This window comes from Theobroma cacao, chromosome 9, assembly GCF_000208745.1.
Source record: "Theobroma cacao cultivar B97-61/B2 chromosome 9, Criollo_cocoa_genome_V2, whole genome shotgun sequence".
In the NCBI taxonomy this organism is placed as follows: domain Eukaryota; kingdom Viridiplantae; phylum Streptophyta; class Magnoliopsida; order Malvales; family Malvaceae; genus Theobroma; species Theobroma cacao.
In genome coordinates, this window is record NC_030858.1 from 6,722,259 (window position 1) to 6,747,524 (window position 25,266).

The 25,266-nt window shown below is 33.3% G+C and overlaps 4 protein-coding genes across 7 annotated transcripts; 3 read left to right on the top strand and 1 right to left on the bottom strand.

Annotated features, from left to right (window-relative positions):
* On the top strand, nt 408-8,661 carry LOC18588741 (chaperone protein dnaJ 49). Of its 3 annotated transcripts, XM_018127307.1 has the most exons (3): nt 408-1,548; nt 6,154-6,414; nt 8,319-8,661. In XM_018127307.1, exons 1-2 carry the CDS (start codon nt 695-697, stop codon nt 6,398-6,400), a joined length of 1,101 nt encoding a protein of 366 aa, XP_017982796.1. In that variant the 5' UTR covers nt 408-694; the 3' UTR covers nt 6,401-6,414; nt 8,319-8,661. The 3 variants fall into 3 exon arrangements, with proteins under 3 accessions (XP_017982796.1, XP_017982795.1, XP_017982794.1); XM_018127306.1 differs by lacking the exon at nt 8,319-8,661 and having other exon boundaries at nt 6,154-6,623; XM_018127305.1 differs by lacking the exons at nt 6,154-6,414; nt 8,319-8,661 and adding an exon at nt 3,634-4,014 and having other exon boundaries at nt 410-1,809.
* On the bottom strand, nt 11,194-14,756 carry LOC18588744 (signal peptidase complex catalytic subunit SEC11C). Of its 2 annotated transcripts, XM_007013357.2 has the most exons (8): nt 14,576-14,754; nt 14,354-14,466; nt 14,164-14,232; nt 13,680-13,715; nt 12,846-12,891; nt 12,482-12,569; nt 11,712-11,769; nt 11,194-11,484 (listed from the first exon to the last, which is right to left on the bottom strand). In XM_007013357.2, the coding sequence occupies exons 1-8, from the start codon at nt 14,622-14,624 to the stop codon at nt 11,434-11,436; spliced, it is 510 nt and encodes a 169-aa protein (XP_007013419.1). In that variant the 5' UTR covers nt 14,625-14,754; the 3' UTR covers nt 11,194-11,433. The 2 variants fall into 2 exon arrangements, with proteins under 2 accessions (XP_007013419.1, XP_017982052.1); XM_018126563.1 differs by lacking the exon at nt 11,712-11,769 and having other exon boundaries at nt 11,376-11,484; nt 14,576-14,756.
* On the top strand, nt 19,122-21,081 carry LOC18588745 (NHP2-like protein 1). The gene is made up of 5 exons (XM_007013359.2): nt 19,122-19,234; nt 19,328-19,448; nt 19,548-19,651; nt 20,567-20,698; nt 20,803-21,081. Exons 1-5 carry the CDS (start codon nt 19,232-19,234, stop codon nt 20,827-20,829), a joined length of 387 nt encoding a protein of 128 aa, XP_007013421.1. The 5' UTR covers nt 19,122-19,231; the 3' UTR covers nt 20,830-21,081.
* Nucleotides 24,137-24,789, top strand: LOC18588746 (histone H3.2). Its single transcript, XM_018126486.1, has one exon. The coding sequence runs from the start codon at nt 24,230-24,232 to the stop codon at nt 24,638-24,640; it is 411 nt and encodes a 136-aa protein (XP_017981975.1). The 5' UTR covers nt 24,137-24,229; the 3' UTR covers nt 24,641-24,789.

Sequence of the window (25,266 nt, forward strand, 5' to 3'; positions counted from 1 at the left end):
TCATTGGAATAAAAATAAAATTATGAACGTTTTTCGTTTGCAAAAAAAATAATAATAAATGATCAAACATTACCTTAATTTGGGTAAATCACTTTAGGAACGTTAACCTCACGGAAATCACACTAATGTAGTCATAAATCATGAGCAAAATGATAAACTGAATGGTAATATGTTTCTTTCACAACATTATTTACACAAATAGAAATTTAATTGAGCTTATAAAAAAATTTTAAATTGATTTTTTTATTAAGTATTATTAAATTAACATTATCTACAGTAATAGTAAATTAAAATAAAAGCAAGATCAGATTCTCATTGGACCACCATCCCATCAAAATGGTACAACATATATTTCCACATTTACCCCTACCATATTCCCCAAATACCAACCACAACCCTGTGTCACCCAATTTGTTTCACATACAAACGCAACCGACGACAATTCACAGAAACTCTCTCTTTCCCCCTTCTTCCCCGGTTCCCACCCTCCCCAAATCATGAAACCCTAATTTCCTACTAGTCAACCCAAATCAGCGCCTCTATTTCACTATCACTACATATGAACCCTAATTAGCTAATACCCTTTTCCCCTTTTCACCCCCTAGTTCTTCTAGGGTAAGATTTTTCCTTCAATTTTTTCACCTTCGATTCGATCTTTGCCTCTTTTCTTTTTTTTTTTTTCTCAAATTCAAACATGGATGGCAACAAAGATGACGCCTTGAAATGCTTGAAAATCGGGAAAGAAGCGTTGGACGCTGGAGATCGTGCGCGTGCACTCAAATTCCTCAACAAAGCGCGTCGCCTGGACCCAACACTTCCTATCGACAATCTCTTATCAGCAGCAGCCGAAAAAGATTCCGACGACCGACCCGCCCCGGAATCTCCGGGGTCCACCAAAGATCCGTCCGGGGCTTCTCATTCTAAGCCGTCCGATCAACCGTCAATTCGCCAAAGGAATCCATCAACTGGGTCAGCTGCCTCCTCTTCTTCGTCGGCTTCTTACACCGAAGAGCAAATCACAATCGTGAAGCAAATCAAGAAAAAGAAGGATTATTATGATATTTTGGGGTTAGAGAAAACGTGTTCCGTTGAAGATGTTCGTAAAGCTTATCGGAAACTATCCTTAAAAGTTCATCCTGATAAGAACAAAGCTCCCGGGGCTGAGGAAGCGTTTAAGTTGGTTTCAAAAGCGTTTCAGTGCCTAAGCAATGAAGAAAGTAGGAAAAAATATGATCTTGTCGGATCGGATGAACCTGTTTATGAAAGGAGAGCTTCAGCATATCGTGGCGGAGGAGGCAACGGGTTTAATGGTTTTTATGATACTGATTTTGATGCTGATGAGATATTTAGGAACTTTTTCTTCGGTGGAATGCCTCCTGCAACCACGCAATTTCGAAGTTTCAATTTTGGGCCTGGGATGGGAGCTAGAATGGGGGATCATGGCTCTACCGGATTCAATATTCGGATGCTGATTCAGTTGTTACCGGTTCTGGTAATTCTTTTGTTGAACTTTTTACCGTCCTCTGAGCCTGTTTATTCACTGTCCAGGTCGTATCCTTATGAGTACAAGTTCATAACACAGAAGGGTGTGAATTATTATGTGAGGTCAACGAAATTTGAGCAAGATTATCCACTTAATAGTCCTGAGCGTATAAAGATCGAGGAGCGTGTTGAGAGAGATTATTATTCAGTTTTGGCCCAGAATTGTAGGTTTGAGCTGCAGCGGCAGCAGTGGGGGTTTATTCGTGAGACGCCACATTGTGATTTGTTGCAGAAGTTTCAGTCGGCAGCTTAATGGCTTCCATTAAGGTCTTTTCCGTGTTCCTGTATTTTTTTTCCTTTTAGGCTAGTAGTATTCTTTTAGTTTTAAGGGTTTAAAGGATGTGTGGTTGTTTGCTTGTTTGGATATTAGTTTAAGTGCAACAATTGTGACCTTAGGCATGCATCGTCCATGGATATTGATTTAACTAAAGAATAATAAAGTGATTCTGATAGTGTCTATTTGCTATAAAAATGTAGATATTGAAGCATCTGGGTTTATATAGTTTGATACTTTGGTACTTAGTCATGCATATTGATATTGGTCTTCTAAAGTAACCTTATTGATAACAAGAGTATATGTTGTTAACTTTCATGATGGTAAAAATGTAAATGTGGTTCGGTTAGAGTTGAAGCAATTTCTGTTCTGTTTCTAAAATCTGCACAAGTTCTTTCAAACTTCCTTCTGCTGCACAGTGAAAATAGGGCATTCTTCTTTCTTAAGGCAGTTTTTTACAGCACTACATGCTACGTATGCTTTAGAATCATGTTTGTTGGTACTGGGGGTGAGTATTAGGACTTTTCCAACCATTGGAAATAATGCCTCATCTTTTCATTTTGTTGCAAAGCTAGCCTTCTGTTTACCCTAGTTAAGAAAAGGGAAAAGAAGAAGAAAAAGGTAGAGAAAACTAATACATATAAAATAAACTACTTACCCCAAGAACTTGAGTCAAGCTGACTGATTCGATCTCGGAACAAAAACAGCCTAAGACATACATTAAGCAGTAGGAAACATATTCACAGCTAATACCGACCTATCAATGAAACTCCTTATCTTGTGTGTCCCTAATCAAGCCTGCACCCTGCTTTATTTTTCCTTAAAAGAACTCTTGATTGATGCTGCTCCATTCCGACCAAACTGCAATGAACAGATGATATATGAACCCAAGACTTATTACCTTGCTCTGATTTTTGACAAATTAAGGAAAGCTATGACTCTTTGTAATATCAGTACCTGGCATTCTTATAATCATTGGCACTAAGAGAGCTTCTCCTATGGATGTCAAACGAGCAGAAACTTTTATGTTAACAATACTTACATATAAGCCTATGAAATTTTTTTTTTTTGAAGGGCCATATAAATTATGATTTAATGTACCACAGACAAATCAATTCTTATTTAACTGCATGGTTATCTATAGGACTCAAACTATGTTACTCAAACATGACAACAAGTTGGCCTTTTGCAAACTTTCAAATTTGAAATATCAACAAGTGCATTTTTTTATTTGAAACGCATGGATTGTTACACTATCTACAAAGATGGAACTTAGCTGTTGTGGCTGCATGATCCTATGGTATGCTCCTGGAGCAATTTGTGTATGGACCTCCTCTGCTTTTGGCATATCTAATCTCTTGATTAGTTTTGTTTGACTTTAGAACTAGGCTGTTGTTTCATCATGCAACACCAATATGGCATTATTTGTCCATTGGTTGCATACTGATTTTTTTATTTCATTTGGTCCCATTAAATAAGAATCTTTACTGTCTTAGCCACAATGTTGAGCATCATTGCTTCTCAAAAGAAAAAAAATTTTGAGTGTCATTAGTTACCTAGTTGATACCCATCCAGTGTCAATTTCTGGAGTAGGTGAGGTAGAATTATTCTTTTTGGGTTAGCCTAATGAAGGATGCGGATATCATCCGCAAGAGGGCAGATATATGTATAACATATTTATCAATCATCTGGAGATAAGATCAATACCTGTTGTCAATGCATGCACTGGTGTGCATGTTTGATGCTAATGAAAGTGGTGACAGGGATAACTTTTCCTTCATCTTAATATTAGCTAACAATGTACATTTGCGATGCAGGTGGGACACTAAACTAAAAGGACCACACTTTTCACCTTTCACTCTCTGCTTGTTGTGCTACTCAAAGACCGGCAACTGCACTGTGTATTGGATAATACTCATGGCAAAATCTTTTTCAATTTTATAGTTAAGGTTCATTGATCCTGTATCTAGAGTTCTCAGGCTTGCTAGTACAGCATTAAGACCACATACTAAATTTTTCGGGGTATTGTTTAACGTGAGATGCTATATACCGAGAGTGATGTATGTCCAGAGTATTGTCTGGACTGTTATAGGATACGCACCAAGCATTTTGATGTTAATGAAGTTATTTCCCCTATCCAAAAAATTAAAGAAAGGTAAATGCAGTCTTTGTTTTGAAAAGTTAGCATATCTTAAGGTCATCTATCTTCAAATTTTGTATTCTACCATTAAATGTTAATCTTGGTTGTAGCCGTGCCTTGATGAGAACGAGCATTGGATTGTATCCAGTAGCATTTGTAGTTTCTGATATTCTGTTAGCACAAAGTTTTCAGAGGTTTGGTGAATGCTGTCATGATGTTTCAAGCGAGTCGAGGGTCTCTATAATTCCCCCTCGCTCCTAGCAAATGCTGGGCATGTATGATAATATGCAATCGAAAGACATCCTAATCCTATTATGACGGCAACATCAGGCTAGAAAAGGACATCCTAATCCTTTTATGACGGCAACATCAGGCTAGAAAAGTTTGTGGTGGATGTAGGCCTCGTGTGTCATGACCAGGGATATCAATGGCATCATGGTTAGAGTTTGTGAAACCCACAGCAAACTCTGTTTTAATCATAGACCACATTTGGCCAACAAAGAATCCACTTACACATTGTGAGAGAAGAGAAATGGATGTTGAAGTTCCTGTTATGTATTAACCAACCCTTACAAGAATAGGCTTTTCAGTCAAGCAGTAGAGGAATCCACGAGGGGTTCAGAGTTGGATTCATTTGAAATATACCAGGCTTAAAATATTTATATGAAAATCAATTCTATACAAATACTACTAATTCACTTGTGGATACTCCGCAATATTTTTATTCAAGAACCAAAAGAGTGCATGTCAGAGTGGTCTGTTCACCGGGCTGCACACAACACAATCTAGAGAAATGAAATCATAACAATTTTCTTTTTTGAGTAAATAAATTCCATAGACTGCATCAGCCTCGCAACAGTTGTAGCTTCTCGTCATGACATTTTATGCTTGTAGCATCATTTCGTGTACCTCTGTAAAACAAAATTTCCACACTAAAGATTAAAGTGCTTAATAATAGGCCATCCTACAACCTCTGGTTTAGCTCTTCTTCTTCTTTCGTTTCCTCGGGGAAGGGTGATTAGAATCAGGTGGTAGTTGCATGCTTGCAGCTATGAGATTTTGATTCAGACAAGAATGTTTAATCTATTTTCTTACTGGAAGATAATGATCACTCAACTTCTATGTTGCATCAAAGGATGCTGGAGTTCATTGCAGCTATATCCTTTTATAAATTAGTCGGACTAAAATGCCATCTTCAATCTTACATTTCAGAAAATGGTGTCTGCAATCATATGGATGCAGCTAATTCCCCGCAAGATATAATCATTCACATATATCAGTCCTGTCCGATGTGCTTGATCTTGTTCAGGTAGCTGTTGTTTGAGGCCATTGTCCGGAGTTAATCATTCTTCGTTGGTTTCTGATCCACAGTCAACAAATTAAGGGAATGATTCACCCTGAAATTAGAAAAGAAGGGGAAAATTAAGTGCAAGATACCAAAAGACGTAAAAATATATTGGTAAATGGAATTAATGTCCTCTTGCATCAAGAGAAAGAAAAGAAAGTGAGTAAAGGAAATAGACCATGGCTAATTATAGCCAGGGAAAGATATTGTCCAGCCTGAATAAGCCTGATGGGAGTCAATGGCGTCTCCAATCTCCTCTATATGGTTTTGGCAGTTATGTAGACAGTGTCTTTGGCTTATTCTTAAGACTAAAAACGGATCAACTGCTTAGTGCTCACATACTTGAGTTGGGTGAGTGAAAAGTGACGTGTAGAGAGCTGAATTGAGAAGCTGTAGTTAGTGACACATTCTCATAGATCACATCGAAACAGAAGATTATTTTGGAGTGACGGAAGGGCCTAGGAAATAAACCTTTGTAATTGTATCCAAGGCCGGCTTCCATGCATCATGAGTTATGATAATTAATATTTGGAAAGCTGATTTTTCTTTCAAGGAGATGCCTTTTGCCACTTTCAGATTTCTCAGTTTCAGCATTTGCGTGCTCATCCAGTCGCTTCTAGCGCTGTTAATTCTGATTTTGTTGTTGAACATTTTGCCATCGTCTCAGCATCTTTACTCGCTGTCCAGGTCGTACCCTTACGAGTACAAAATGAAAACCCAGAAGGGCGTGAGTTATTATGTTGAGTCAACAAAATTTGAGCAGAAATATCCTGCTAATAATCCTGATCGTGTGAGGTTTGAAGATCGTGTAAACTTTTTCCCGTCCTCTGAGCCTGTTTATTCAGTGTCCAGGTCGTATCCTTATGAGTACAAGTTCACAACACAGAAGGGTGTGAATTATTATGTGAGGTCAACGAAATTTGAGCAAGATTATCCACTTAATAGTCCTGAGCGTATAAAGATCGAGGAGCGTGTTGAGAGAGATTATTATTCAGTTTTGGCCCAGAATTGTAGGTTTGAGCTGCAGCGGCAGCAGTGGGGGTTTATTCGTGAGACGCCACATTGTGATTTGTTGCAGAAGTTTCAGTCGGCAGCTTAATGGCTTCCATTAAGGTCTTTTCCGTGTTCCTGTATTTTTTTTTTTTCCATTTAGGCTAGTAGTATTCTTTTAGTTTTAAGGGTTTAAAGGATGTGTGGTTGTTTGCTTGTTTGGATATTAGTTTAAGTGCAACAATTGTGAGCTTAGGCATGCATCGTCCATGGATATTGATTTAACTAAAGAATAATAAAGTGATTCTGATAGTGTCTATTTGCTATAAAAATGTAGATATTGAAGCATCTGGGTTTATATAGTTTGATACTTTGGTACTTAGTCATGCATATTGATATTGGTTTTCTAAAGTAACCTTATTGACAACAAGAGTATATGTTGTTAACTTTCATGATGGTAAAAATGTAAATGTGGTTCAGTTCGAGTTGAAGCAATTTCTGTTCTGTTTCTAAAATCTGCCCAAGTTCTTTCAAACTTCCTTCTGCTGCACAGTGAAAATAGGGCATTCTTCTTTCTTAAAGCAGTTTTTTGCAGCGCTACATGCTACGTATGTTTTAGAATCATGTTTGTTGGTACTAGGGTGAGTATTAGGACTTTTCGAACCATTGGAAATAATGCCTCGTCTTTTCGTTTTGTTGCAAAGCTAGCCTTCTGTCTACCCTAGTTAAAAAAAGGGCGGAAGAAGAAAAAGGTAGGGAAAACTAGTACATATAAAATAAACTACTTACCCCAGGAATTTGAGTCAAGCTGACTGATTCGACCTCAGAACAAAAACAGACTAAGACATACATTACTTACCCCAAGAATTTGAGTCAAGCTGACTGATTCGACCTCGGAACAAAAACAGCCTAAGACATACATTAAGCAGCTAGGAAACATATTCACAGCTAATACCCACCTATCAACGAAACTCCTTATCTTGCGTGTCCCTAATCAAGCCTACACCCTGCTTTATTTTTCCTTAAAAGAACTCTTTGATTGGTGCTGCTCCATTCCAACCAAACTGCAATGAACAGATGATATATGAACCCAAGACTTATTATCTTGCTTTGATTTTTGACAAATTAAGGAAAGCTATGACTCTTTGTAATATCAGTACCTGGCATTCTTATAATCATTGGCACTAAGAGACAGCTTCTCCTATGAATGTTAAATGAGCAGAAACTTTTATGTTAACAATACTTACATCTAATCTTATGAATTTTTATTTTTCTTTTTTGAAGGGCCATATAATCCTATGATTTAATGTACCACAAACAAATCAATTCTTATTTCACTGCATGGTTATCTATATTACTCAAACATATGTAACTCAAACATGACAACAAGTTGGCTTTTTTCAAACTTTCAGATTTGAAACATCAACAAGGGCATTTTTTTATTTGAAACGCATGGATAGTTACATTATCTACAAAGATGGAACTTAGCTGTTGTGGTTGCATGATCCTATGGTCTGCTCCTGGAGCAATCTGTGTATGGACCTCCTCTGCTTTTGGCTTATCTAATCTCTTGATTAGTTTTGCTTGACTTTAGAACTAGGCTGTTGTTTCATCATGCAACACCAGTATGGCATTAGTGGCCCATTTGTAGCATACTGATTTTTTTATTTCATTTGGTCCCATTAAATAAGAATCTTTACTGTCTTAGCCACAATTTTGAGCGTCATTGCTTCTCAAAAGAAAAAAAATTGAGTGTCATTAGTTACCTGGGGGATACCCATCCGGTGTCAATTTCTAGAGTAGGTGAGGTAGAATTATTCTTTGTTGGTTAGCCTAATGAAGGAAGCGGATATCATAAGCAAGAGGGCAGATATATGTATAACATATTTATCAATCATCTGGAGATGAGATCAATACCTGTTGTCAATGCATGCACTGGTGTGCATGTTTGATGCTAATGAAAGTGGTGACAGAGATAACTTTTCCTTCATCTTAATATTAGCTAACAATGTACATTTGCGATGCAGGTGGGACACTAAACTAAAAGGACAACACTTTTCACCTTGCACTCTCTGCTTGGTGTGCTACTCAAAGACTGGCAACTGCACTGTGTATTGGATAATACTCATGGCAAAATCTTTTTCAATTTCATAGTTAAGGTTCGTTGATCCTGCATCTAGAGTTCTCAGGCTTGCTAGTAGAGCATTAAGACCACATACTAAATTTTTTGGGGTATCGTTTAACGTGAGATGTTATACACCGAGAGTGATGTATGTCCAGAATATTGTCTGGAATGTTATAGGATACGGACCAAGCATTTTGATGTTAATGAAGTTATTTCCCCTATCCAAAAAGTTAAAGAAAGGTAAATGCAGTCTTTAATTTGAAAAGTTAGCATATCTTAAGGTCATCTATCCTCAAATTTCGTTTTCTACTATAAAATGTTAATCTTGGTTGTAGCCGTGCCTTGATGAGAACGAGCAGTGGATTGTATCCGGTAGCATTTTTAGTTTCTGATATTCTGTTAGCACAAAGTTTCAGAGGTTTGGTGAATGCTGTCATGATGTTTCAAGCGAGTCGATGGTCTCTATAATTCCCCCTCGCTCCTAGCAAATGCTGGGCATGTATGATAATATGCAATCGAAAGACATCCTAATGCTATTATGACGGCAACATCAGGCTAGAAAAGTTTGTGGTGGATGTAGGCCTCGTGTGTCATGACCAGGGATATCAATGCCATCATGGTTAGAGTTTGTGAAACCCATAGCAAACTCTGTTTTAGGCATAGACCACATTTGGCCAACAATGAATCCACTTAAACATTGTGAGAGAAGAGAAATGGATGTTGAAGTTCCTGTTATGTATTAACCAACCCTTACAAGAATAGGCTTTTCAGTCAAGCAATAGAGGAATCCACGAGGGGTTCAGAGTTGGATTCATTTGAAATATACCAGGCTTAAAATATTTATATGAAAATCAATTCTATACAAATACTACTAATTCACTTGTGGATACTCCGCAATATTTTTATTCAAGAACCAAAAGAGTGCATGTCAGAGTGGTCTGTTCACCGGGCTGCACACAACACAATCTAGAGAAATGAAATCATAACAATTTTCTTTTTTGTGTAAATAAATTCCATAGACTGCATCAGCCTCGCAACAGTTGTAGCTTCTCGTCATGACATTTTATGCTTGTAGCTTCATTTCGTGTACCTCTGTAAAACAAAATTCCCAACTAAAGATTAAAGTGCTTAATGGGCCATCCTACAACCTCTGGTTTAGCTCGTCTTCTTCTTTCTTTTCCTTGGGGAAGGGTGATTAGAATCAGGTGGTACTTGCATGCTTGCAGCTATGTGATTTTGATTCAGACAAGAATGTTTAATCTATTTTCTTACTGGAAGATAATGATCACTCAACTTCTATGTTGCATCAAAGGATGCTGGAGTTCATTGCAGTTATGTCCTTTTATAAATTAGTCGGACTAAAATGCCATCTTCAATCTTACATTTCAGAAAATGGTGTCTGCAATCATATGGATGCAGCTAATTCCCCGCAAGATATAATCATTCACATATATCAGTCCTGTCCGATGTGCTTGATCTTGTTCAGGTAGCTGTTGTTTGAGGCCATTGTCCGGAGTTAATCATTCTTGGTTGTTTTCTGATCCACCGTCAACAAATTAAGGGAATGATTCTCCCTGAAAATTGAAAAAGAAGGGGGAAAAAATTTTGTGCAAGATCAAAAGACGTGAAATATATTGGTAAATGGTAATAATGTCCTCTTGCATCAAGAGAAAGAAAAGAAAGTGAGTAAAGGAAATAGACCATGGCTAATTATAGCCAGGGAAAGAAATTGTCCAGGCTAAATAGGCCTGATGGGAGTCAATAGTGTCTCCAATCTCCTCTATATGGTTTTAGCAGTTATATAGACAGTGTCTTTGGCTTATTCTTAAGAGTAAAAACGGATCAACTGCTTAGTACTCACATACTTGAGTCGGGTGAGTGAAAAGTGACGTGTAGAGAGCTGAATTGAGAAGCTGTAGTTTGTGACACATTCTCATAGATCACATCGAAACAGAAGATTATTTCGGAGTGACGCAAGGGCCTAGGAAATAAACCTTTGTAATTGTATCCAAGGCCGGCTTCCAGGCATCATGAGTTATGATAATTAATATTTGGAAAGTTGATTTTTCTTTCAAGGAGATGCCTCTTGTGACTTCCAGATTTCTCAGTTTCAGCATTTGCGTGCTTATCCAGTCGCTTCTAGGGCTGTTAATTCTGATTTTGTTGTCGAACTTTTTGCCATCCTCTGAGCCTCTTTACTCGCTGTCCAGGTCGTACCCTTACGAGTACAAAATGAAAACCCTGAAGGGTGTGAGTTATTATTTTGAGTCAACAAAATTTGAGCAGAAATATCCTGCTAATAATCCTGATCGTGTAAGGTTTGAAGAGCGTGTTGAGAGGGATTATGTCTCTGTGTTAAGACAAAACTGTCGGATTGAGCCACAGCTGCAGCCGCGGGATCTGATTCCTGGGACACCACATTGTGATTTGTTGCACAAGTTTACGGCTGCTTGAGATGGCTTGAATTGAGGTACTTTCCATATTCATGTAGTACTTTGTTCTCTAAGTTTTTATATCATGTATGGTTGGAGATAACGTATTAATTCAAGAATAGCAAATAAGACCGTTATGAGCATATGCCTATTTTTCATTCCAATAGGGATGTTGAAATATCTCATTTTGCCGTTATATGTTTGTGGTGTTTTGTGCATATTGAGTTCTGCATTTGGCTATTCCTAGGACTAAACTCTGATCAATTGCTTTCATATACTTGGATGGGCCCTCTGCTAAGTAGAGATAATAATACAAGTACGCAAGGCTATGACAAAAACTAACAATTTCATAAATAATTATCATATTATTATTGCACCAAAAAGATATCTTGATAATAAATTGGTAGACAATCATGCACTTAGTGCTTGAAATCTTCTTTTCCTTTCTTTAAAAAAAAAAAAGAATTGAAGAACTTTATATTGTGCATGTCTGGATTTTGCTTTCCCCACTGTTCGGAGTTCTGAGACGTGAGAAGGAAATCTGGTGACTTCTTAAACCAAGTCTCAAATCTTGTAAGCTTGTCATTATTCCTTTGAGGTTATGACCAGCAATCCCAATGCGCTTAAAAGTATGTACTGCAAGAAGATGCAGGAAAAAATGGAGAAGTTAAAATTTGTGTACAAGCTTAGGCTTAACAAATGCTCAGGCTGCAAAAACCTTGCCGTTTTGTTAATTGTTTGCACCACTGTAAACAGTACAAGATTATAAGGGCTACAACTGATAACTTAAAAAAATTTAAAAGAAAAAAAGAAAAACTCTACTTAATTAACATGAAAACTTTAAAATTCCAACAATTCCAAACCTTGATCACAGGCTTTTCTGTCATGATAATTGTCACATAGCCAACGTAAGGCAAGAACCTGTATTGTAAAGACACATCTTTTAGCACCGTAGATTAAGTGGTGCTTTTGGCATACCTAAGTAGTAAAAAACTTTGATGAATGTCACTCTTTGACCCAAGTTCATAATTATTAGGGATAGACAATCACCAACCGACAACTAACAGTGAAATCATACATTTTGAAAAAGATTATTCAAAGAGCCAGACATGCTTTGACAGTTCCAACTATTTTATATGCTTCCTGAATCAGGAATGATTACTTAGAGAAAAGACAATTCTATTAATGCTACTTCTAATAATATGTGCCAAGCTTGCGAACTGAAAATTCGCAACACCGAACATAATGTTTAAAGTTATAAGTCAAAAATAAGTCTAGAGAGACCCCAAAAGAAGAACAGTCATGCCAATCAAGTGCCAAACAATGACAGGGATTTATGATGACATAAATAGGCATAAACAATCCACAGTTGCCAACCTACAAGGAAATAATTCCTTTCAATAAATTCTTTTTTTGAGGAATTTCACAGGCTCGGTCAATTTCATATATTTAATCCTTATCCATTATGCCAAAAAGGAAAAAGAAAAATATATTCCAATTTCTGGTAAGCTTATGAACTGGTAATTCAGAACTCAAAACACAAAAGACTGAAAGCAAGAAATTCCTAGTCAGTGTGTTGGAAATGTCTTCACTTCTAAAACTTGCTAATAGGAAATTATAGGTGTTAATTTACCCAACAGCTCTCCCCTTGATGTATTTCTGTTGCAACCAATGTTGGCTCGATGTATACAAAACTCTGTCATCCATGTCGTTAGCATCCCCTGATGAAAGTGGCCATCCAACAGACAAGATTAGCAGACTAAGGCAGTGGCTGCACATGCGCACATGTTAAAAGAAAAACTAATGAAATGAAAAACAAAAAATAGAAGAACTTGGAATGTATTTAAGACCATTTCCAATTTAAATTAACAAAATTGTATGCAAGTGTCCACAGATTGATTGAGAGGGAAAAAGATTTCATGTTCACAAAAAATTTTAGTACTGATACAGCTTGTATTGACTCACATTTAACTACATTGATATCAAGAACATGGTACCTTTTGTGAGTATATCAGCTTCTCTGGTATCTCGCCGCTCATGAACCTGACAAAGCACAACCAAACATGAATGAAATCAATCCAATCTACCATGCCTATTAACCTGGTGAGAAGTATGTAATTCATATGATCTATTGCCACAGCACATATAGACGTGCTAGGATGTTGAAATAGGCAATCTTCAATCATGAGCATAGTTTGTTGTACACAAACTTCATGAATAAGACTCCAATAAATGAATATGGTGTTAAACCTATGAAAAACATTAGATTCTAGATGATACTTTTGATTTCAGTATATGATACGCATCTCTTTCACACTGGACATTCAAGTATTCAATCTTCTATCACCAAGTGTGGGTGAGTATAGACTCCTTTCTTCAGCCCAATAATAGCATCCTTGACAGAAACATCAAATGCCAAAATGTACTTTAAAACTAAAGAAGAAAACAAAGACCATCAGACTGATCATTCAGGGGTGTATATGGCATGTATGGTAGACAGTTTTTTATCACACGGCTGAGTGATTAGTAGCTGAAAGTAGATGAGCCAGGGATGCCTGTATGTCCCTTCCTCTCTAGAAACTAGATTCCTAGGTTTTTACTTTATCTCTTGATTATTCTTTCTTTACCAAGAAAATTAAGTAATTATCACACAGACATCCACATACCAGAAATGTACACGAGAAACCTTCCAAATTCCAACATTGAACTGTTTTCTTTTTAAAAAAAAAAAACACAGTTTACATATTTAGGCAGTTATTTGTTTAATGTATTTATGTAAATAAACAGGCGCAGAGAGATATAGGAAACATAAAACCTCAACAAGATCTTACCTCAATCACCCGATGCACAATGGGAACTTTACGTCCCTATACAGTAGTGGAAAGATAAATTAGCAAAAACAAGTAAACATACATCAAAGAAATTGAAATGCACTCAGCTGGCCGCAGCTCAAAGGCAAAAAAAGGGCAATGCAAAGGGAACTATACAAAATTAGTAACACTTGTTTTGAGATAGCAAGTACTTGATGATATAAATTGAAACTAAGGCTCAATTTTGTTGTTACTTTTGCAACTTGTTCTTTACCATTTGCCTTTTACTTCTATTCACAAATTCTTTTAATTTCCAAAATATTTATTTATTTTGGTATCCTATTTTTTTTTTTTTGAAAAGCATTGGGGAAACCTAATTAACAAAAGAAACAACAGAGCCTGAATTAGTTAGAGACGTTGACGTAAATAAATGAAGATAACTAAGAAAAATCAAATGCAATTAGGAAAAAACAAAGCAGAATAAAGAACATTATTACTATTATACATCATTAAAGACGACGATTTCTCCCGCACGAATTGGATCCTTACTCATATACAGAAACAATATATCTCCCTGCATAACAAAAATTATTATTTAATTAAATTCTTCAAATTTAAGAAATCAAATCTGAGAATTGAAAGAAACGAAAAAGGAATTATGGATTCAGGTAAAAAAGAAAAGAAAACCTACTCACTCGTTTGAAGCCAGGTTCCATGCTCCCAGTAAGCACGACCACCACCGGCGACTCGCTTCCAGTAATGCAAATCAGTCCTTTCCATACCATCAGAGCCGATGCTATGATCATTCCTAAACAACATTTTTAAAATAATATATCTATATATCAAATTTTATTAAATCGAAAATTCGATCATGAAGCTTTCAGAAAACTGAGAGAGCGAGGGAATGTGGAACGAACCAAGGCTAACGGCCTGATAGAGAAATTGTCTAATCTGAGTTGATTTCATCTTTTCTTCAATCCACCCCGTTCAAAACGCTCTGCAAGTTTATATGAAAAAAAAATAAAAAGAAGAATTGAAATGATGACTTTCAATGTTTTCAGACTGGAAAAGAGTTTCAGTGATGTGGCAGTTTCAATTCTGTTGCGCCACGTCAGACTTAGATAAAACCAACCAAGTCGGATTTTTAAGGCTGAAACGGAACTAACACGATCGGACAATTCGAGTGCTTTTTTGTTTTTTGCATGATATTAAACGAAGTCGTACAGGGAGGCTACTTCTATATATTATTGGGCCTCAGCTTGGGTTCAGATAATCTGTAATATAAACTGGGCTTATCTGACATGTGTCGGATGGCTACTTTCCTATCTTTGATTCTATTGTAATGGCACTATGGATCAAGTGAATCTTTGGTCCAACCCACGAATAACGTGATCTAATTTGATTTATTATTACTTAGAATTATTTATATATTTTTTTAAAAGCTTAGAATTATTTACATACCGGGGAACTTGAATGAAAAAATAAGTTCAAATATTTGATATGAAATCCTTTAATAGAAATGTTAATCATTATATTAATTTTTTACTGTTCACTTAATTATTGTTACTGTCATTATATATAAACCTCCTTATAGAATATATGAATGGGTTTTGCTTTGTTGTTTCCAATATTTAATTTGGCTAAATATGTTATATATAGATCTCTTCTTAATTAAATCCATTTCAACCCCACATAAAATAATTTCTTTGACCCTCTTGGCTAAGGGTTTAAGTGCATACAATATAACCTCTATAAATTAATACTCGATAAATGAATAATTTTAATTAAATAATATTTTTTATTGTTCCCAATTTGAGATCAATGTGATAAATTAATAATTCACCAAATTTATAAGATAATACATTTAAAAAAAACACACGTAGATCTTACTTGATATATAAATTAATAATCTCCTATGTATCAAAATTATATATATAAATGACTTAATTATGAAGTCTTTGCAAAATATGACTCAAATGTTATTTGTTTTCTCTTGAAATTGATGTCTCCTTATATCTCATCTCTCACTTTTTGTAGTGCATTAAGAAGTTCTAGTGTAATGTTCTCATATTGTAAGAGAAAATTATGCATAATACATGTATTAAGTTCAATGTTTTGAAAAAAAAAAAGAATACCTTGATAAATTAATTTTTTATTAATTGATGTATAAATTAATAAATTATTAATTTATGGATTCAACAATATCTCTATTAATTAATAAATTTTCATAGTTCTGAGGGTATTAATTTAGAGATGTTTAACTATATTTAAATTTGAGTCAAAGTGTTATCTTTTTTATTTAAAAAAAACATAATATCTACAAACGTTTTTAAACTATTTAAGAAAATTTAAATAAATCCTTATATTTTTATTGTATTTAATTGAGTCATTGTACTTTTATTTTAAATCAAATAAGCCTTACATTTTTATTTTGAGTCAAAACCCTTATAACTAATGATTGATTAATTGATATTAATAAAAATGTCATTTATCATTATATATTACATGATGCTGACATGATATTAATATGGAAGATGAAAAATATATGTTATATCGTTATCAATTATAATATGTTAGCATGCTGCGTTAGTATCATGTAATATAGAATAACAAAATGACTTTTTGACTAAGTCAATCATTAATTATAAGAGCTTATTTGACTCAAAATAAAAATATATAGGCTTGATTGAATGCAATAAAAGAATAATGTCTTATTTGAATTTTCTTCAATAATTTATAAATTTATTTGAGAATTATCTCTAAAAAACAATATTTTTTGGAAATATTTCTATAAAAGTAAAATTTATCACTAAAGCTGCTGACAAAAAAATTTAAAGAAAAAATCTTCCCAATTTGTTGTTATCATTGTTATGATAATAAAAAAAATGTATTTATAGTCTTTTAACTTTTTCATTTTCACTACATATAATAGTAGGTTATACAAGAGAGGGTAATCTTTTTCCATCTATTAATTTTACATTGTCCAAAAAAAAAATTTACTTTGCCCATCTCAAAATCAAACTTGACCACTTAATAATAGAATTTTTAATTTTAATCATCGGATTGTCTCCTTAAAAATGTTAATATTAATATAAGCTTTAACTTTTTATCATCTTTTATAGCAATTATTACTAGGTTTTTTTGTATGCTTATGAAAATAATTACATGAAAACTTTAATTATGTGACAATTATAAAAGATTTTTCTGTTTTTTTGTTTTCTACATTTGATATGTTGGGTTTTTACTATTTATGTTTTCTATTTAGTGCATATTTGGTCTAATTTTTTTTCAACTTATCTACTTCTTAAAAGTAAAAATTAGGCCAAACATGATTTTTTGAAAAACTCTTAAAAAAAATAGTTTTTTTTAAGAACAAAATTTTAAAAAAGAAGAACTTAAAAAAAAGCTCTAAGGAAGAGCTTTTTCTTCACTTAAAAAAACATTAATTTTCAAAAAATACCCTTCTCTCAATTAATCTCCCTCTCCTCTCATTTCCTCTACAAATTACCATTCTTCAATGTAAATCACGATTTCCCTCTTCTTTACTTCTCTCTACAAAAACTAATAAAAAAACAGAAGACCCAACAATATAATATCAAAATTTAAAATTTTTTTGTTCTTACAAAGATTGAGAGAAAAAAAATCTAAAATTCAAAACTGCATTCAAATACTATTTAAAGATTTTCTCTATTTTCACCAAAAAAGATTTTAATATTAAATACATCATTTTTTTTTTTTGAAAATTGAAGCATCATAATCCGATTGTTTGTTAGATAAACAAAAAACTAATACTATTGCTACTATACAAGTTTAAAAATTATTTCTTTTTTTAATTGATTTTTTCGATTTTAACATATGAAATTATATATAAACTTGAAATATTACATTATGACTTATTAGGTGATTGAAGATACTATAAATACTGTTTATGGTAATTTTAATCGAAATTAGAGTTTATATAATTTATTTTATTAAATAGTTTACCAAATAGTTTTAACTTAATTTTAAAAACTATTATTTTTTATAAGAGCTTAATAATAGCTTTTAAGCTAAAAAAAGTTAAGTCAAACAGACTCTTATTTGAAGTTGTTGTTATTTACATTTTACAGACATTTCTTTTTTTTTTTTAAACGGATTTACCAACATTTATTTATCACTAGTTATTTGTTGTATTATTTTTATATAAATAATTATGGTAAAAATGAGAAAATAAAACTAATTTAGATGGACAAAATCTATAAAACGTGTGTTACTTGAGATCCTTACTAATAAGACTCAAAAAGATATAAGTAACGTCTTTAATTCATCCTCATATATCAAAATAGCTCTCAACTTACCATCTTTACGAAAGAGGAAGAAGAGAGCATGAAAGATCTTGATCCTCATACATCGAAATAGTAAAAGTTATAATTGAAATATTCAACTGAACAACAAATCATTTGACATTTTTAGCAACATTTCACTAGTTAATTACAAAAACAAGTGTAAGACCCAATTGCAACAGCAATCCAATTGGCCAAAATGTACTGTTTGTCATCAAGAAGGTCACACTTTTGTTTCTGTAATGCAACCGTCCAATTGACCAAAATGCACTGCTGCTACAATTAGGTCTTACACTTGCTTTTGTAACTAGCTAGTGAAATGTTATTAAAAATGTTAAATGATATGTTGTTCGCTTGTTATTTTGTAACTGATGTTGATAATAGGCAATGTTGGTAGTAGGAATACAAAAGAGACGTTGTAAAAATTTTGACTCAATTTAGTTCATCCCTGTAATTTTGAAAGTACATGTATGTTTTGCTCATGTGCATATGCTTGAAAATTATGATTCAATATTTTTGTATAATGATATAGAGGTGAACCATTGGAGCTTTCCATTATTGAATTCTTTTTGTAACTAGATTTGTTCTTTTTCGTAATTAAACAGTATAATTAGTTTGTACATTTTTTTTTACAGATGAAAAGTTAATACAATAATATTATTTTATTATATACTTTTTCTTGAATTGCATAAATAAATCAACCAAACAAAAGATTTCCATATACTTCATACTTTAAGTAAAATTACAATCAATTTAGTCCCTAACTTATAAGATTTTATTTAATTTAATCTCTGTGCTATATAGTTTTATTTAATTTAATTCATATATTTTGTAATTTTGTATAATTTGGTTTTTATGACACGGCACAAATAAATAGGTCGTAAAAAAAATTTTTACAAATTTTTTTAATCTGACATGTCACCATCATCTGACATGTCAGGATCACATTATCACTATTAATAGTTAATTTAGACGAAATTAAGCTAAAGGATTCAATTGCAAAAAATTTAGAATATGCACTAAATTGATTAGTTTTGATTAGAGGGACTAAATTGACATATTGGTATGGTGCAGGGACATGTGGGTACTTTTGACAGAAAAAGAAACCTCTTGGCCCTTACCATAAACCCGATCCGAGTTATTCGCTATAAATTATCTTCCCACCTTATTTCTCCCCTAAACCCTAAATTAGGTGGCTCACAAAAACCCTAGCCACTCTTCTCCTCCGCCTAACCCTCTTTCTCATCCAAAATGGTACTCTCTCTTATTCTGTTCATCTAATATTTGCTAAACCGAAGTGATTTTATGTTTGCATTATATTTACAAATTGGCTGATATTTTCTGCAGACAGGAGAACCGGTCAACCCAAAAGCATACCCACTAGCAGATGCTCAGTTAACAACCACGATTTTGGATCTTGTTCAACAAGCTGCCAACTACAAGCAGCTTAAAAAGGGAGCTAATGAAGGTCAGGAAAAATACCCATTTTCGTACTTTGGTTGTGTATTGTTAATATTTCTGGTGTGGTTTTGCCATTTGCGTTTTTAATTGGGTTGTTGGGTTTCAGCTACTAAGACCCTTAACAGAGGTATCTCGGAGTTCGTTGTCATGGCTGCGGATACCGAGCCCCTTGAGATTCTGCTGCATCTTCCTTTACTTGCTGAAGATAAGGTAATTGCTTTATGGAATTTTTTTTTTCTGATATAGCCGTTTATTTCCTTAATTCTATTGGGTTTGTTCAACGTTGAATAATTAAGGAATTAAAATGGGCAAAGTAATCTGTAAGTGTTATGTTAATTGTTACTTGTATTTTTGTTGTGAATAAAATTAGGCAGGGTGAAAATTGCTTGTTTAAATTGGACTGAATATCGTGTTATGCTCACTGCACTATGGGAAATGTGTTTGTATGTAATGTGGTATATCAGATAATATTCTATCATGTTCAGATTCTGGCTTTTAATTGCCGGACTCAATGGGAACTTGCTGGTTCTGTGGCAAATGGCTTGTGCTTTTTTGTGCATAAACCAATATGAAAACATAGAATTTTGAGCAGTTTTAGAGCTTTCTCTCCTTTTTTGGCTAGTACCATTTGTTTGTTATGCATTTGTGGTTGATATGCTAGTTGCTGTCTTATGTATTGTTCCTCTCAACAGTTTTTCTGTGTTAGTAACTGTTGTAAATATTTAGCTTTGAGAGTCTTTTGACAAATTGTCTTGATTTGGGGGCATATAGAGTTTTATTGTTATCAATATGTTCCTAGATTTGAATTTTGAGATATCTGATTTTACTCAAAGATATCAGCCGAGATAGGCTTACTGAGTCAAAAAAAGAATTTAAGATTATGCACTTTTTGTTTTATATAAATGTCTCCACTCTTCAGCTATGTAGCATGCCTATCATGCATCTTGATGCTCAACATAAAGGTCACTGTGGAAGAAAAATCGTAACAACTGCACCTTGATTTCTTGTGATGGAGCAAAATCTCTAGGATCAGTTGCTAGGTTTTTTTATTTTCCTTTGCCCTTTGTTGAAAGATTACACTGAGTACAGAATCTCAATGATAACATTTGTATTCAAATTTTGCAGAACGTCCCCTATGTATTTGTCCCTTCAAAGCAAGCACTTGGTCGAGCATGTGGGGTCACAAGACCTGTAATTGCATGTTCGGTCACGACAAATGAAGGAAGCCAATTGAAATCCCAAATACAACAACTCAAGGTATTTTTCTTTCTAACGTGCTACATTATAATTTTTTTTATTTTTGCATTTATTGTGGTTGAATTTAATCCTGTATCTTATGTATTTTCATTTGTGAAATGCAGGATGCTATTGAGAAGCTCTTGATCTAGAATAGTATGAAACTCATTTTCGGTGTGATGGGCCTCTTGGATTGTTGTGGTCGCTCCTTTAGAGGCTTTGACTGATGAAGTTGTGCCACTAGCGAGCCAGTCTTTTAGTATTTGACCTCAAATATGATTGTTGTGTCGTATTCTGTTTTCTTATGAATTGGGAAAGAGGATAATATTGAATTAATGTTTACTAGAACTTGGTATGGATGATGCAATTAATTAATGTAGCTTGTTTAATATGTTTTGTTTGCCCTTTTATAGTTTCATGATAATTGTCTTCTCCTTAAAAACCACTTTTGCAACTCGAGTTATGATGATTTGAATCCTGAAAAGTTTGAGGTGAAATGTGGCGCAGCAGCGTGCGGGGATGGTTAATTGGTTTTGTGGTGCCTATTCTTGTAAATTTTAAAGACTGCCGTTTTCTGCTAAAGTTCGCACTTCTGAGATGTGAGTCACAGACGAAACTGAAACCCGAAAGAAGAAAGGGAAAAGGTGGGTGAAACTTTCTACATTATTCTATGGAAAAATTTCTCCATTTTCTGCTAAAGAAAATTATTTTCATGGAAAAACCTAGGTGCATAACCTTTTTATTTAGATAGTGTTTGATACGAGGAGAGTGGAAGCACATTTCTGGTAACGAGGAGAGTCAGTGGAAGCACATTTCTGGTAATGAGGAGTGAGGGCACATTTCTGGTAATGTGTCTACTTAAACTAAATTGTGTCTAATTAAATTAAATTATTTATTTTGTAATAAATTATAATAATATAAGATTACAATATAATCATATTCTAGTCAATAAATGTAATGTGAGTATAGTTCAAAATCAATATAATTAGATTACATTGTAAATAATCATAATAATTGTTAGTAAAAATTAAGATAAAATATTTTGATCTCTTTAAGTTTCGATCAAAATTATATAGAGATTTATTAGTTTTCAAAATAGACATTTCGTTCTAAAAAAATATTTTTTGTTAAACACATAGGTCCAACTATTAGTGTTTTTATCAGTTTGATGATATAGTATGAATAAAAAGATAATTTTACCTTTGATTAATTTTTAAAATTATTATTATATAATTTTAAATTTTTTTTTATTAATTAAAAAAATACTCCCCATCTAGGGAACACCAAAGCTTCCCTAGGGAGCCCGATTTGGGGCTCTTTAAGGGAGCACCGGTGCTCCCTTTTCTTCGGAGCTGGGGAGCACCGATATGTGCTCCCTATTTTTGTTAAATATAATAATAATTTTTTAAATTAATAAAAAAATATTTTAATTTTGTCATAATCTTTGTTAATAGTGTTTGCATTTTTGGGATAGAGTGTTCATTTTGAAAATTAATTGACTTGCTTAAAATTTCGATTAAAACTTAAAAAGGTGGGAGTATTTTATTTTAAATTTATATTATCTTTTAAAAGAAAAAAAATTAAATTAAAATATATAATATAAAAGATTATATTAAGAAATGAAAATAAAATTTATAAGATTATAATAAGAAAAAAAATAAAATATATGATATTAAAAATATATTTAAAAGATGCTATTATATAAAAATTAATATTAAAAAATATAAATATATTAAATTTATATTTTTTATATTTTAATAAATAAAATAATTTTAAAAATTAACATTATATTTTTAATAAAGTACTTATAAATCAAACGTTATAATATTATCATCTTTTTTATATTTAATTATTATTTTACTTATATATCAAATATTATAATATTATTTTTTTTATAATCATATTATTTGTAATTATATTATATTATAAAATATCAAACAGGTTGAAGGTGTTTATGCGCCGTCCTGGTTGAGCTTGGGCCTCGGCTTATTTTGTGCCTGAACCTTGCAGAACTACTCTATGACCACCTGTTAAAATAGACTTCTATAATTAAAAGATTAATAATATTTTAGTTGTTTTAAACGTATATATTTGAATTAATTTTTGATAAAAATGCATTATTATGCGTATAGACACGTCAATTAGTACAAATTTGGTTTTTATGATACTTTTGTATATCGTGTGCTGAAAATACAATGCAAACAAACTTTATACTACTAAACTTCAAAACATTAGTATAAAAAAGATTCTACTAATCAGTAAGTTTATTATCAATGGTTTAAATGTGATTAGCTATAAGTACGTACCAAAACAGTTGTTAATGTTTGTTTTTTAGGACTGGAAATCGAGATTCAGTGGGGAGTCAAGAATCGTCTTGCGTCAATATATTCATATAATAATATTATTTATAATGCAAAAATATAAATTTAGTATATATAATTTTTAAATAATTACATCATTACGAAATGTAAGATAAAATAACAAAACTTTAATATTCAATATAAAGATATAATTCTATATTTTGAATAATTAAACTATAAGGTACCAACGACAAAATTATATTTTTTTACTATTTTTAAAAGATTATATTAAAAAAGTAATTAAATTACTAAATTAGTAAAACTCTATTTTTTAAATAAAATATTATATACTAATCAATAAATTAAATCTTAAGCGTAGTTTTTAAGTAACATTTGATTTCAATTTATTTAAAAAAATACTTAGCTACATTTAAATTATTTAATCTAACGAAGTCAAATATTGAATAATAAAATTTAGCATAAATAAAACTTTAACAATAATGATAAAAAATCTAACATTCTAATCTATACCTCAAGTGTTGTAGATATAAAAAAAGTTATTATAAATAAGAAGTTTTATATAGTCCATAATGTCTTGAATTCAATCACCTAGTTTATAACCAAAAAGTTATAAGTATTTAGCAGCATTAGACATTAGTCATATCGTTTTTTTTTTTGGGTTAAAAATAATATACTACTACTACGAAAGACAAGAAAATAGAAAACAAGAGAAAAATTGTGTATGTACGTACATTATTACAAAATAATGTGAAGAGTGACGGCTAAATCCCATTGGCTACATGAAAATCCCACGGATTGCTATCCGCTTCTCTGCTGTTTTGCTAGATTATAACCGTCGATAATCCATTCGATGGACGGCCTAGATCCTGTCTCACAATCCCCACCACCAAATGAAATGGAGCCAAAGCTTTAAACCAATGCCGCGTGTTCATCAAAAAGTGCGAAGCAATGCAGTTTAAAAGAACGAATCCTATTGGTCAGTTCTCATTGCACACGGATCACGACGTCGACAACTTAGCAGCCGTTAATAACTTCTTCACCCTACGGTTAAGATTTGTCCATTTACAATCTTTTGTAACAAGCACGAAATTTTCACTTCTTCCCGCCTCTGCCAAATTCCCCCTATAAATCCCCCCAAATCCTGCACATTCCATCATCACACTTATCTCCCCGATTTTTACTTACTTTCTCGCAAACTAAACACTCTTGTTTACTATCAACTTTCCTACCAATGGCTCGTACCAAGCAAACAGCTAGAAAGTCAACCGGCGGCAAAGCCCCACGTAAGCAGCTAGCCACAAAGGCCGCTCGCAAATCAGCTCCGGCAACCGGAGGAGTGAAGAAGCCTCACCGTTTCAGGCCAGGAACTGTGGCTCTGAGAGAAATCAGAAAGTACCAGAAGAGTACCGAACTCTTGATCAGGAAGCTTCCTTTCCAGAGGCTGGTGAGAGAAATCGCTCAAGATTTCAAGACCGATTTGAGGTTCCAAAGCAGCGCTGTCGCCGCTCTTCAAGAGGCTGCCGAGGCATATCTCGTTGGACTGTTTGAGGATACTAATCTCTGTGCCATTCATGCTAAGAGGGTTACGATTATGCCCAAGGATATCCAGCTAGCTAGGAGGATCAGAGGAGAGCGAGCTTAGGTTGTATGATTTCGGTTGATTAATGGTTAACATTAGAGGAATCTAAGTTTCTGGTTTTATTTGTGGAAGTTGCTTTCTGAGCAAATAGTGATGTAAATCGGCGGAATTTTAATGAATGCTCCATATTTTTCGTTAGTTGAAGTGGACTTTATTTGGCTTTAATTATTCATTTTTGTATGGAACTTTGCTGTTTGGAAATGGTTGCAATGAATCTTCTATGATTACCAACAGCTTATGTGGATCTTTTGCTTCATTTCTTTTTTAAGTAGGATAAATGAAGATTTTTCCAATTAACCTGAAAAGAAATAAATCTTTGGATCAATACTCAAAAGAAAAATGTTTTAATTCAAGAGGTATTCGAAACAAATCTGACTCAATTTTCAGATCAGTTTCTCTTCTATTGGTTACTGGCCGATTCCAGTGCGCCGTCTTTGATTTCAGTTCTTACGTTTGTTTGTTTATTTCTTCGTCAAATAAGGGATTTGATTGGAATTTGCAATACAAAAGAGAAGGAATCCTGGTGAGGTTTGGTATTTTCTTCATCAATTTTTTTGATGGGATTAGAATTTTAAGAACACTGGAGAAATAAATCTTGATGTGAAGCAGGAAGCCACGGAATTCGATTT

Excerpts from the sequence above, each read along its gene's own strand:
- LOC18588746 (XM_018126486.1), top strand. The coding sequence starts at position 24,230 with ATGGCTCGTACCAAGCAAACAGCTAGAAAGTCAACCGGCGGCAAAGCC.
- LOC18588745 (XM_007013359.2), top strand. Across the intron at positions 19,449-19,547 it reads TAAAAAGGGAGCTAATGAAG|CTACTAAGACCCTTAACAGA; the intron begins GTCAGGAAAAAT and ends GTTGGGTTTCAG. Across the intron at positions 19,652-20,566 it reads CTTTACTTGCTGAAGATAAG|AACGTCCCCTATGTATTTGT; the intron begins GTAATTGCTTTA and ends CAAATTTTGCAG.
- LOC18588741 (XM_018127307.1), top strand. The coding sequence starts at position 695 with ATGGATGGCAACAAAGATGACGCCTTGAAATGCTTGAAAATCGGGAAA. Across the intron at positions 1,549-6,153 it reads CCTGTTTATTCACTGTCCAG|GTCGTATCCTTATGAGTACA; the intron begins GTCGTATCCTTA and ends TTCAGTGTCCAG.
- LOC18588744 (XM_007013357.2), bottom strand. The coding sequence starts at position 14,624 with ATGAAATCAACTCAGATTAGACAATTTCTCTATCAGGCCGTTAGCCTT. Across the intron at positions 14,467-14,575 it reads CTATCAGGCCGTTAGCCTTG|GAATGATCATAGCATCGGCT; the intron begins GTTCGTTCCACA and ends AATGTTGTTTAG. Across the intron at positions 12,570-12,845 it reads AGCTGATATACTCACAAAAG|GGGATGCTAACGACATGGAT; the intron begins GTACCATGTTCT and ends CACTTTCATCAG.